Source organism: Cyprinodon variegatus, unplaced genomic scaffold (assembly GCF_000732505.1).
Source record: "Cyprinodon variegatus isolate N-32 unplaced genomic scaffold, C_variegatus-1.0 Scaffold48, whole genome shotgun sequence".
Classification (NCBI taxonomy): Eukaryota; Metazoa; Chordata; class Actinopteri; order Cyprinodontiformes; family Cyprinodontidae; genus Cyprinodon; species Cyprinodon variegatus.
In genome coordinates, this window is record NW_015150501.1 from 1,576,281 (window position 1) to 1,589,529 (window position 13,249).

General features: G+C 38.3%; 2 protein-coding genes across 3 annotated transcripts; both read left to right on the forward strand.

The window, feature by feature from the left end:
- On the forward strand, positions 1–5,404 carry ino80e (INO80 complex subunit E). 2 transcript variants are annotated; one of them, XM_015370796.1, is made up of 8 exons: positions 1–61; positions 293–375; positions 470–540; positions 619–671; positions 751–832; positions 2,860–2,980; positions 3,270–3,368; positions 3,635–5,400. In XM_015370796.1, exons 1-8 carry the CDS (start codon positions 34–36, stop codon positions 3,839–3,841), a joined length of 744 nt encoding a protein of 247 aa, XP_015226282.1. In that variant the 5' UTR covers positions 1–33; the 3' UTR covers positions 3,842–5,400. The 2 variants fall into 2 exon arrangements, with proteins under 2 accessions (XP_015226282.1, XP_015226283.1); XM_015370797.1 differs by lacking the exon at positions 3,270–3,368 and having other exon boundaries at positions 3,635–5,404.
- A 603-nt stretch (positions 5,405–6,007) lies between these two features.
- Positions 6,008–12,074, forward strand: LOC107082231. The gene is made up of 3 exons (XM_015370795.1): positions 6,008–6,821; positions 8,495–9,283; positions 11,093–12,074. The coding sequence occupies exons 1-3, from the start codon at positions 6,504–6,506 to the stop codon at positions 11,606–11,608; spliced, it is 1,623 nt and encodes a 540-aa protein (XP_015226281.1). The 5' UTR covers positions 6,008–6,503; the 3' UTR covers positions 11,609–12,074.
- The last annotated feature ends 1,175 nt before the right edge of the window (positions 12,075–13,249 follow it).

Genomic DNA, 13,249 nt, shown 5'->3' on the forward strand with positions numbered 1-13,249 from the left:
ATGCTGTAGAAAAAACGCATGTAAACAAGAAAAATGTCGCTGAGAGCAACCCAAGCTAAAGGTAATTGATGCTATTTTTAAACACTAAATACGAATTCTGGTTTCAGGTTTTACAGTTTGAGGCTATTTTACATGTTTTCAGTGGTCTTTGTGCCCTGTATAAATAAAAATATAGCATTAAATACTCAAAGCTCCAGCTAACTAAGCTAACTGAGCTTCCAGTATACAATGCACTGCGGCTAAACTGAAGTTCGGTTGGTCAATTTGATTATTTTTGGCATGTATTTTACAGAAATGAACGGCCAGACAGACGTCGAGGTCGACTACAAGCGAAAATATAAAACTCTTAAACGAAAATTAAAATTTCTGGTTTATGTGAGTGCTTTGAGCTTTTTTTTTTTCTTTTTTTAAGTAATGGTGGTTTAAACCCAGAATGCATACCTTATTACTGGTTTATACTGGTTCACAGGAGCAGGAATGTTTTCAGGAGGAGTTGAGAAGGGCACAAAGAAAACTTCTAAAAGTTTCTAGAGACAAAAGGTAAAATAGTTCCTGCTTGATCATGTCCAAGTGTCCAAATTAAAAGTGGTGTAAACTGAAGTCTGGTCTGTTTTGTAGTTTTCTTTTGGACAGGTTGCTGCAGTATGAGAGGGTGGATGAGGACTCCTCAGGTTAGTACCACATTATACATCTCGTTCTGAGCTGATTTTAGTTTCCTGTCGAGTCAGACATTCTTGCTACTTTCTCCAGATTCAGATGCAACAGTTTCTTCAGAGAACAGTGAAGGCGAAGGACTAAGGGAAAGGGAAAGAGAACGAGAAATTGCTAAAAAGTAAGCCAGAAATGTATATTGATTGACCAGAAAAGGGTTCATCTTTATCTGCATATAATTCAATTTGGACTGAAAAGATCAAACAGTTTCACAGACTTTAGCGTTTTTCAAAAGAAGGTCTTTATCATTGGATTTAACCTTGTTTTTTTTAATATCACAGATCTTTAGAAATATTACAAGAAGATGTATTTTAAGTAAAGAAATAGGTAACTGAGTCGTATTATTTATGTTAAGAATATATTTGGGCTAAAAAAAATTCATCGGATTAATCGTAATTAATCAATTATTGAAATAATGATCAACTAAGTTATTAACTGGATTATAGAGACTCTAAAACATGCCTTTTGCTGACAGAGCAACCCACTTAGAAAAGTAAGTATATCAAGAGAATGAAATACATAAACATTTTGCATTTAAGATAAAAAAAAAACAAAAAAAAAAAACATGCTCTATCCAGAACTCCTTAAACGGAAAAGTTTTAGTTTCACCTGGTGTAATTTTATTAAAAAAAATCTCCTTTAAGAAACCTTTGGGTGTCTGATTTTTTATCGATTAATCAGAAAAATAATCAACAGATTAATTGATTTGCAAAATAATCATTAGTTGCAGCCCTAGAATTTATGTAGAAAGACATTAAAAGTTTTTAAAATGCATTATAAAGACTTTGGTCTTTGGGTTTGGTTTCATATTGTATACAGTATATCCACAGACCCGGGAGTTTCTCTCAAAGTCATACTTTTTTGTCTTGAATAGTTTTATCAGATATCACAATACCTTTAATTTAAAAGTCATTTTCTGGAATCTGTTCCAATCCAAGCTGACAGTTTAAAATAAACAATATAATCACGAATGAGATGATGAGCTAAATATTGGAGGTTGTAATTAATCGCGTAAAAATACCATTTTATAATGATATGCAACTCCTTTTTGAGATCTATTTAGGAGTAGGGCAGGGAAATATAAATATATGTTGTGGTAATAATCTGATTAATTTCAATAGAAAATATAACCAGCGAATAATGCTGGGCGACTAATTGATTTTATTTAATTAATTAATCTAAATTTGTTCTTTATGGAGATTTCATTTTTGTAGAATCTTTCATTTTGTTCTTTTTTTTACCAATACGCACCTTGGGCTTCCAAAACTCCAGGTGACATCAGTTCATCACTTTTTGTTGTTAGATTTTTACTCATAACTGATATTTAATTGATAATGCTAGCCTAAAACCTTTAGTGAGAAATATTTTCATTGTTTGTAGCCTTTTTTCCAGCTTGAATATTTCTGCCCTTTAAATGAAGGTCACTTCCCAGAAAGGACGATTGAAATACAAGCTAGTTTTTGAGAGCAATTATATGTTATTTGCATTTTTTTATTATGAAACCTAAGTGTGAAAGGAAAAAAAAAATCTATCAGATTTGATATGAAAATAAATAGATTTTTGAGGAATTTCACCCAGCTGTACATGTGAAATGATCTACAGTTTCACTGAACTCCTTCAGAGCCCCTAGGCATTCTGTAGGATGTGTGAAAGGGTTTATCCTCTCAAACCCTCATGGCCAAGCTAGGCAAGGTTGGTATTAAAAGTTACAGATAAACAGGGCAAGCAAAAGCCCATACTGGCCCATGCCTCTGAAAAGGAAGTCATTGTTTGCTCAGCTGACCAGGCTTTCTTTCTGCCTGTTTCTAATTCTTTAGGATATTTCTAGCTGACTCAAGTTTTTAGAGGGGACTTAAGGAAACAATAAAACTCAGTGAAGGCTGAGTGAAAATGTAAAGTAAAAAAGAAACGTGGGTGTTTATTGGTTAAATTTTTTCTCTCTATCATTAGGAAAGTCACCCAGATCTAAATAATGACCTTTCATAATTGAATTGCTGGTTATTATTTCTTACTGCTGTTGTTTTTTATGACTTTAATCCATCTATGTTGTCAAGATAAACAATTTAACTAAGCAGATAGTTCAGCTCCATAATTGTTGAAGCTCTCATTTATCACTTTGACCTCCTCTGTGAATTCCTCATTCTTCAGGAGGAAAAGCAGCCCTGGAGCATGCCTTTCTTCCTCCTCCTCATCGCCTCATCTCTCTCTGCTGTCTCGTCCTGGGGTTAACCCCCTGCAGTCATCCAGTGCCGGATCTTACCTCAACACCGTGAGTTCTCCAGTTCTCGGTTATTTACCGCAGTAAAACTGCAGCCATTGTCATCTTCTCATCTGCAGACATATTCCCTGTTTTCATTGATTTTTTTATTTAATGTTTTCTTTTTTATACATGTTTTTATTTTCATTTTTATTAAATGCCTTCACTGTCCTTGTGCTCTTCGTTCTCCCGTGTTTGTATGTTTGTGTTTCTTCTATGTATGTGTGTGTGCCTCAAACTCTTCATGAAATTGTGCATGTGGTCATTTGGAATAATCGGGGTGTGCATGTGCGTGGGGCAGATGCCCTTCCCACCAGAGTATTTGGCACCGCCAGTCGAGCGCATGAAGAAAGAGAGAAAAACAAAGACGGCAAAAAACAAGAGAGAGGCCACAGGGAAGGTGAGAGGAGGAGGGGGAAAAAGGAGATGTTTACAGAGAAGTGATGATAAAAAAGATTTACTCCTTCCAACGTCTTTAGTTTTTATTGGTTTGTTTTAGAATATTTTATGCAACATTTCTCTTAGTTAAGGTACATTACCAATTTTTGTCTTAACTTTATGTACACATCTGTGACATTACCATCCGTTGCCATTCACCTTTTTATTTAAGATGTTTTTGTCCTCTTTTTGTCCCCTTTTTAAAATTTTTCCCCTTCTTCTCCTTAGGTTGTTGCTCCGATGGCGGCTAACTACACGTCGCCTTCTGGAGCCGCTCAGGCAGCTAGAGGGCCCTTCAGCTGGGTTCCTAAACAAATGCTGAGCGGAGACGCTGCTGATGAGGAAGGTGAGAGCGACGGGGACAGCGACAGGGGCGACGAGGACAGAGGGGAGGGAGATGAGGCTGAGCTCGTCATTGACATTCCCAATGAGTGAGCGAGCAGGAGGAAGGAGGAAAAGGATGACAAAAAAGACTTGATTTTTTTTCTCCTGAAAGCCAAGCTCCCCCTGGTGGCTATAGGATCAATTACAGTGTGATTGGTAATGATAATTTGCAGATTACCGTATTAATAAAGCCATGATCCGGTAGTATTTCTTTTTGTGAAGGTGCACTTATTGTGCATTCCCTGGATTGAACAGATGTTTGAGTTTTTTTGTTGTAGTAGTTTTTTTTTTTTTTGTCTAACCAGCCAATTTAGTACAATCTATACAATGTTTTTCTCTGAATTAGACAAATTTTGACCTTTTAAAGGAAAAATGTAACCCAGGGTGTCTATAAATGAGGTCGTTTTGAATCCAACAGAGGAAATAGAATGCATCATTTTCACCATTTTATGCTCCAAAGCATTGGTCCAAACCGCATTTAGATTTAGTTTTTTTAATTGTCTTCATAGGGGTATCTTGATGTCAGTGCTCTATATGTTCTTGAAAGCTCATAGCATTTCATCACTGTTACATGGACCACATCAAAGTTGTGATTATATGGTACTTTACTGACTCATTAATGCTCCGCACATTGCAGGATCAGTTTTTTTTTTCTTTCTTGACAGCTACAGATGTTTCGCCTTAAGCAGAATTTTTGTCTAAATATGGATCTCTAGTTAAGGATTAACTCGAAAGCTTCCACCTTGTTCTGATATAGTGGCACCTAAAACCTTAATCTGGTTCGGTGGGGTTATTATGTGTAATTGGTCTCTCTAAAACATGTTGTACTATCATGAGCTTGTTAAATAAGCCATTACCACATACAGCATGTGTTTTATGCTACGGCAGAAGTGACAGACTTGTGTGAAATCTAAAGGCTTGCACCATTTTGGGCAGACTGACAAAACTGATGGTGGATTGTTGCAGCCTCACTGCACATAGGAACAGAGATGTTGTCAAGGAACAAAAAGCAACAACTAAACATTCGCTGTTTTGACTTTCTAGACTGTTATTAGATGCTAACAGCGTTCTGTCCCTCTGGTATGAGTATGTCTAATATGAGCTTATCTGCCATAGCTTGCTAAAATGGGCCACGTAAATCTGACTGTCTGCTAGCTGCAGCTGCTCCACATATATATATTGATATTTCTCAGAAGTTTGTGATGATATGACATGGTTCTGCTGCAGGTAGTAAAAGTATTACCCTGATTAGCTGCAGTTGGTAGCTATCTAGATCAAAATATTCATTTCGTGTGGTATTTGATATGCTGATCATGCTAATCAATGCCCACTTGTCTCATGACTCAGTATCTAATTTGATAATTTCTGCTGCTGTTTCTATGTTTCCATTGACTGTTTTATCCATTAACAGTCTGTGATCTCAACCACGGTCGTTCTTCTCTTTTTTGCTTTTCTTGGTTCAACCACCGTCTCAAAAGTTTGTCATTTGTAACCACAGAATTACAAAGTTGTACTTGTTACAGTTCTGACATAATTAATGCCTTTTTTAAAAATACATACACAATTTGTTTTTGCACCTGTACTGTTGTGTGTCAATGTCTTTTCATTTTAACTCTCTAAACTTTTTTAAAAACTGAAATATTGTTAGCTTCGCTATATAAATAGCACAGAAGCTGCAGAGGTGTTGTATAATTCTTTATGTACGTAAAGAGCTTAAACAGCTTTTATTTAATGGCTTGATGCCCTGCTATGAAAATCACACCGATTTAAGGAATCCATTATTTAAGGTTAAGATTCAAATTTGTTTTTTTTGTCATCTTAATTCATATTTTGTCAGAAATCTATTGCTTGCTTCACCTCTGTCCTGAGGAATGCTGACACCACTCTGCAGAACCTTATGTTTGCCTTTGGCTCCTTTTACCCATAACTCTTGAGTAATGTGAAGGCATTCTGGCTGAACTCCACCCCGTCTTGTTGTTGGGAGTGCTTGAGATCTTTTTTTTACTTTTCACTCTTACTGTTTACTTGCCATTGCCATAATGATTTTGTAAGAGTCCATGCGTGCCAGAATCGTGCTTCAGCAGGCATGTTACTGATATTAGGAAACGCCAGCTTTAATCTGTGGGCCATGAAGGTGGGCGTGTGAGTTTAGAGTGAATGTGTTGCTGTCAGCGTTACGATTTAATGAGGATTTCATTAACAAACTGCTTATTTTAGAGCTCACTGCTTGATTTAGGAGCAGTTCAGATAAAAGCCATGTCTTTTTCTGACTCACTGGAATGTGCACGGCTGTGTTGCACAAATGTATTTTTTTGGGAATGCAGTCTTGCAGGTAATTAATAGGTGTGGGCTCAGGTTATGTGCCACACTGCAATGGGAGGTAAAGGTGTAGCTGCAGAGGGAGCGGTGAGGAGCACAAACAGCCAGAGGGTGGAACTGACAGAGGGGGGCGAGGCTGTCACTGGAAAGGGAAATGAAGGAGTAAGCAAGATTGTTCCTGCAAAAACTGATTCACTTTCACGGCTGGAAGGAGAGGAAGGCAGGCATGGTTGGAGTTAAACCAGAGAAAGAAGCTAGGAATCGGTGAGGGGGCAAACAGCAAGCCCATCAGCAGCCATTATTTATCTTCATCTGTACGCCGAGACCACTGGATAATTTATAAGCCTCCCCTCACTGTGTTTGAGAGGAGGGAAGATTAGCTGAGCTCACCACCATGCTGAGTCCTGCTGCTCTCAGTGCAGCAGCTGCTGCTGCTGTCTGCCTGCTGGCACTTCTGGGCCCAGGCCTGTCTCTTCCAGCTGAGCAGGACTCCGAGCCAGGCCTCACCCTCTGCGACGGCTCCTTCTACAGACAGACGCCTCCTCGGGGAGCCTCAGCTGAGCTGCCCCTGCACCGCCACTGCCACAGGCTGCCCGGGGGACAGGCGTTTGCCACTCTGTCCAGGCCGACCTGTGACACCACTGTCTGCTCTGCCTTTCATCTAAGCCATGGATGGACAGGGAGAGAGGAGGAGCGTGAGGGGGAGACTGTGGTAAGGATGCATTAAAAATTAAGATAGCATTATAGAATTTTTGCTTGTATAGCTTATAAGCACTCCACTTAATTACCACCCTGTAGACTTGTTTTCTCTTAGCTTTTCTGCAGGTCCAGGTTTTTACTTTTGGACTGATTCTTTGTCTAATTCTTCCCAAAATATAAACATTACTGATTGACCTTGCAAAGGTATTCACAGCCTTGAACTTATTACATTTTATGTACCTTAGCAGCCACAAAATTCAAAGTATTTAAGTGCTGTTTCATCGGAATCGTGGCAGGTTTAATTCGAAGGAACGTTAGGCACAGTTTTCACTTTAGAAGTATGCATAAGCATTTATTTACTCTTTGCATCCAACAGCTTTCCTATCTTCTCAGTAAGTATAAATCCAGCTGCTCCTTGAAGCCCTGAGCATCGTGAACATCAAGAAACAGAGTTGATAAGTGTATTTTGAAACCGCTGAGAAGTTTAAAGCAGACGTAGGTCATACAATACAAAGCTTTGAGGTTTCAGACAGATTTAGTCTGTCATCTGAAAATGGAAATACTAAAACAAGTCCTAGCTGTAGGAGACATGGCAAATGTGGATAAAGTTTTGATGGGCAGATGAGACCAATGCTGAATAATTGGCCTACATGTAAAACAGTATGTTTGGTGGAAAATAGAGACAGGGAACACACATCCTCCATAGTGATGGATGGTGCTGGCCGCAGCATGCTGTGGGGATGAGACTCGCAGGATACTGTTAAAGATCAGAGATCTTTTTCTTCTTACTTTGACCACTAAAAAAAAAAATCTCAGTAATACAGAGCCATCACAAGTTTCCCCCCTGCAGGCTCTACCAAGTTTTGTAAAAGCCTGATAATGATGCTTTGACATTGTTCTTTTGGAGCATGAATGTATTTAAACATTTCAGAGAAGCAGCTCTAGAGGACCAGACTTGGAGACATGATTTAGAACCGAATTTATGCCCCAAAATGACCCAGTTAAAGCTCAGATCTATTGTTCCTTTTTACTATTCTCTGTTCAAAGCTGACCAACAACTTTTTGTATCACCTGCAAGTAAGAAGAGGATTATTTTCTACACAATATATTTTTTCTATCGATAATCCATATATGTTACTTTTGCTGACATTACTGCAGTCTTTAACCCACGTTTTATTTCTGAGATTAGAACAAATATTCATTTGCTTAACAACAATAAGACCAGAGTCAAAGGTCATTTATTTATAATTACTAATAAGTTATAAAGTAGCTTTTTATCAGTCTTTAAAGAGGTTCTGATTCCTTCTAATTTGACAGGTTACTTATCAGTAAATGTAAATGAAAAAATCTGTACGATAATGTATATTCCTGTTTACAGTAGAACTGTATTTTGGTGGCTAGTAATGATTTAAGCCCCGAAACCAGCAAAGTAGCTGCTTTGTTTAACATTAGTCAAGATATGCATTACTAAGGTTTTAGGAATGCATCGTGGAGGTTCTTCATAAAAAAGAGAAAAGGGTTGTGGAGAAGTAGTAACAAGTTTACCTTGTTACTTTTAAACACATGAAAAGTTAAACATTAACTGAAGTATAAATCACAAATGGAAAATTTTGCAGGAAAAGTAAAAAAAAAAAAAAAAAGCAATGATTTGTCCAATAACAATATTTTTCCCTTTTTTACTCCAAGACAGAAGAAGATGGTGCCAAAGCCACAGTTCCAGCTCTTCTCAAGGGAGGAGCAGATCAGTCTGATCCAAGCTCACCCATAAACTCCCCTTTTCAACAGTGGGACTCAGCAGTGGCAGCAGTCATCCAGTCTTGCATCATCCCCAAGTGTGCCGCTCTAGGAGGGGGCCTCTACATCCTGACAGGAGCAGGACGACTCGGGGCAGCTGAGGATGGAGATGAAGACTGTCAGGCCAAACTGCTGTGGTCTGCAGTGTGCTGCTCTCCTCCAGAGGGGAAAGGCAGCTTCAGTGTAGGGTTAATCAAAGAGACAGAGGAGGGAGAGTGGCAAGTGAGCATGAAGGAGCTGGAGGATATGTTAGGGGTGGCAGAGATATTCTCTGGAGGCTGTGGGGGAGACAACAGGGAGACGGCTGCAGCCATAGTGGGGCTTCCCAGTTACCAGCCTCATGCAAACGCTGCAAAAGCTGAGGCAGATGCAACGAATGTGATATCAGAAACTATTGACCCACATGCAAAGGAAGACATAAAGGAGGGCAGCAAAGTGCCTGAAGAAAGGTCTGCGGTTGATGCTAAATCACAGAATGCTGATGTTTCTGACCTTTCAGACGAAACCGTAACAGAATCCCTACTTTCTGTGAGTAACAGCGAGCAGTCATATAGCGAACCTGTTACTGAAGAGGACTCAAACTCCTCCAGCACTTTGGTCTATCTCCTGTCCACCACCTTGTCCATCATCAAGGCCCCTCTGCACCCCGTCTTCTCCACCATCACAGAGTTTCCTGCACAGGTGATACGGCATAATCTATTGTTAAATCCTGACTTTCAGGTTGCTCTGGGGAGATACAGCCCTCTGCACACACACCACTAGCAAAGATGTACTAAAACCCTAAAAGTAAAGATAATCTTCTTTTAATGAGGGTGTGATTAAAAAAAACCAGGAGAAAATCCGATAAAGGGAATTATACAGAGGGAGGACTCGGTCAGAAAACTGTTGCTTCAAAGCAAGCGTGTCTGGCTTTATCTAAACATGCGAAGTGGCTTATCGCTATCTGCTGGTAAAGCCTGGATAAATAAAGAAGGATTTATAAATTACATATTGCTAAATGTTAAATCCTTACTGAACTAAAAACTAATTTATTTTCTTATTAACTTTGACCAAAAGAATCAATTTCCAGTATGCTCTGGCAGATAGATTAGGCTACTGCAGATGTAGTAAATGATGCATTGACTTACCAGCTCTCACACATCTTAACAGGAGTGGTAATGGATATAGAATTGAACACATTTCTCTTTTTTATGTGTTAAATTTGAAATTATTTTAAAAAACTGACACAAAAAATGTTAAATACATGATGGAGTTTAGAAGGGTTGTATTTATCTGTTTTTTCTTCAGCTCACGATGATAGATGTAAATAAATTATTTATTAATTCTCTGAAAGATAACCAGTTGCAGGCAAACTGGTTATTATAAAGTACCATAAAACTGCAACCTTAAGTATTCACAGAGTACTTGTATATAAAAAATAATTATGTCTTTATTTTTGATTAATATTCCTTTTTATCGGGTTTCACTTAAACTTTTACTGATAACATGTGCTCTTTTTAAATATCGATTGGATATAAATCAATCTGTTAATAACTTTGACAGCATAATTCTTAAATAGTGGAACGCTTAATTTATTTTAAGTAATTCAAAAAGTCTCTATATTCATTACGCACACAGGGTGATTTATTTAAAGCATTTATTTCAGGTGGATGACTGCATTATCCAGCTGTTTGAAAACCATTTTTTTGGTAATTGGAGTTAAGCTAAAATTGCACGGTGTAAAAGAAGAACTTTTAATGCAGAAATTCTTATTGTGGTCTAAACATGCCCATGTATTTTCAGTGTACCTAATAATTATCTCTACTGACAAGCTTTATACAAATGTAAAGTAATTTTTTGGAACTGGGACCTGGAAGCTACATACAATGCTAAAAGTCTTAAAAGTTGGCTCAAAGACAATGATGTGTCTGTTGCTTGATAGGCCATCAAACTGGTCTGACCTGAGGATCTATGAAGGACTGTAATCAGAATCAGAAATACTTTAATAATCCCAGAGGGAAATTACTTTACTGTAAAGAGGAAGATGAGGCATTATAGACCCAAATATGCAGATGACCTCGATGCCATTATCAAAGCAGCCTAGGCAATATTTTAGAAGAACCAAAATGTTGATTTCCTCCTCAACACGCCTCATTGGTACACTAATTCTTATAAAAGGAGCCCTAACCACATATAAAATGTGCACATTGACTCATATTCATTGTGATAAAAATCCCCATAATTTGTCTTATTTGACATTCTGCTTTTCTTAAAGTTAAGTTTAATTATCTGCAAGACATAATCATTAACTGAAATAAATAAAAGCCCTGTGTGTTTAATGAATTTATGTTTTCATATATTCTAGTTTTCCAATTTTAATGTCAAAGCTACATTTGAACATGCTCAGCGTTCGTCTGCTCATTTCTAGGTGTGGCCACATAGTTTCTTTGATTCCTGGCATTGTTTCTCTCCTTGCTAATCACATGCCAACGCCCTTTTCTTCTTCCCCAGGTAACTTATGTTCTTCAGGAAGATCTGGGAATTCTCTCCGCGCTGCCTGGTGACACCCTCACTCTGTTCCACCTCCTCATCTCTGACCTTCTGTCCTGGATGGGATCAGCTGCAGATATGCTGCTCGGTATTGGGGGGACCTGCTTCTCCAGTGTTTATTTCTGCACCTCCTCAATGGCAGAGGCCCTGCTGATCAGCTGCCATACTGGGTTAACAGGAATGGGAACCCTGGCTGCAGACACAGTGGGCATTTTTGGAGGCGCGCTGGATAATAGTTGGTGGGTGACCAAATTTTTTGGAGGGAGGCTGTGGGAGCAGACTGAGGGCTATGTGGGTACTGTGGTGTCTGAAATGCAGGGTCAAGCTCAGGCTGTAGGTGGGGGTCTGGGCAGGCTGGCCTGTAGAAGTGGGAGTGGAGTGGGCAATGTGTTCAGGGTGGGAGGGAACTTTATAATAGGGATGTTGGATGTGATTTTAGGTGGAGTAAAGGAGGCGTTTGGGCAAGAATCAGAGTAAAGGATAAAAGGATTAAAGCCATAAATAAAGTGTCTTTATTCTGTTTTTGTTTAGATTTTTCTAATGCACCATGGTTAAAAAACAACAAAAAAAAACACTGATGTCATTTGATATGCCTTGCAGTTTTTTTTTTTTTTTTAATTTTTTTAGGTTTTTTTCTTCTAAATAAATGTAACAAATTTTAAATGTTGCACATTGTTGATCACTGTGGAAAAGCTGGCTGTCCAAATATCTTGCTGCACCTTCAGGTCTGATTAAGAAAAACACACTGTTTTCACTGTGCTTTGGGATGGAAATGCTCAACTCCTGTGTTTGGTTTTAGCACCTGTACAGCTGAATAAAGGAGAATGCTTGCTTTCAAGACTTAACATTTGCTTTTTATTTTTTTCAATTTTGTATTTGTACAAGGGGAGTGTTGGACTTGTGGGTTATAGCAGTGAGCTTGTGCTCTGAGAAGGTTGCAAGTATCCAGTTCAATCCCCACAGCCTGCACTCTGGGTCCCTGAGCAAAACCCTTAACCCCACGCTGCTCCCGGGGCGCCGCACAATGGCAGCCCACAGATCCCCAAGGGGATGGGTTAAAGAGGAAAATTTCTCCAATGTGAGAACAAAAAAGTTAAATTATTATTCTTTTATTTGATGCATTAAAGAAGTATTTATAAGTTAAAATAGCCATTCTTATAGTAATTTGATACTTGTGGGGATGTTTGTTTCCAGCTGTTATTGGATGAGGCTAGTTTACCAGTCCATCAATAAAGATGACTTTAGAGTCGTCAGTTTAAAGCATGCATTACAGCAGGACCCACACCACTGTGGCAAGCTATTTTAAAATAAATTCGGTTGTAATGCCTTTACATTCAAGATATCTCAAATTGTTTTATGACTAGACGTTTTAGCGATTTAAGATATCTCTATATTTTCTATTTTCACTATTCAAAATACTTATTCGAGATATCTCTAACTACATTCTGACTAGTCGAAATTACGTCAGATTTACCATTAACGTGTATGAGACGTCAATTTAAGATATCTAGAAGGAATTACTGACTATCTGAAATACACATTTCAGATATCTTCTATGCTTCCTAATCAGAATGAAAATACAGATATCTTAAATTACCATTCTGGATAGTCAAAATGTATTTTAAGATATCATGGATGGTCAGACAAAACCGAATTTATGTTAAAATGGCTTCCCATACTCTTCCATAACATGCATTCCACAGATACAGAACCTGCCTGGGATTTAAATGAATTTTTCCAAAATAAGGAAACAGTGTTAAGGACTGTTACACCATACAGCTCTTATAGTGATTCCTAAGAGAAGGAGGCTGGGGGGGCAGACCAAGGCCAGACGAGATACAGTACACAGACTTTGCAACAAGTTCTGGGTCTCACTGGGAGGACGTCCAGGCAAGAGGCAATTTAAAAATCGGTTTCTGAGAGTGACATCTGGGCTTTTATTCAGGAGTTGTCACCTCTTTGACCTAATTCAGGATAAGTGAAATGTAATTATGATGTTATTTTGGATGTCACAACAAAAATCCATGATAGTTGTTCAAAAAATAATGAAATATCTGTTATAATATGGAACCATGACAGAACTGAAATTTTCTGTTATCTTTCCCTCAATAAAATTTC

Bases quoted from the DNA above. Each gene is read 5' to 3' on its own strand.
- ino80e (XM_015370796.1), top strand. From the start codon at position 34: ATGTCGCTGAGAGCAACCCAAGCTAAAG. The intron at 541-618 runs GTAAAATAGTTC...TCTGTTTTGTAG, and splicing joins AAAGTTTCTAGAGACAAAAG to TTTTCTTTTGGACAGGTTGC. The intron at 3,369-3,634 runs GTGAGAGGAGGA...TCTTCTCCTTAG, and splicing joins AGAGAGAGGCCACAGGGAAG to GTTGTTGCTCCGATGGCGGC.
- LOC107082231 (XM_015370795.1), top strand. From the start codon at position 6,504: ATGCTGAGTCCTGCTGCTCTCAGTGCAGCAGCTGCTGCTGCTGTCTGC. The intron at 6,822-8,494 runs GTAAGGATGCAT...TTTTACTCCAAG, and splicing joins AGCGTGAGGGGGAGACTGTG to ACAGAAGAAGATGGTGCCAA. The intron at 9,284-11,092 runs GTGATACGGCAT...CTTCTTCCCCAG, and splicing joins TCACAGAGTTTCCTGCACAG to GTAACTTATGTTCTTCAGGA.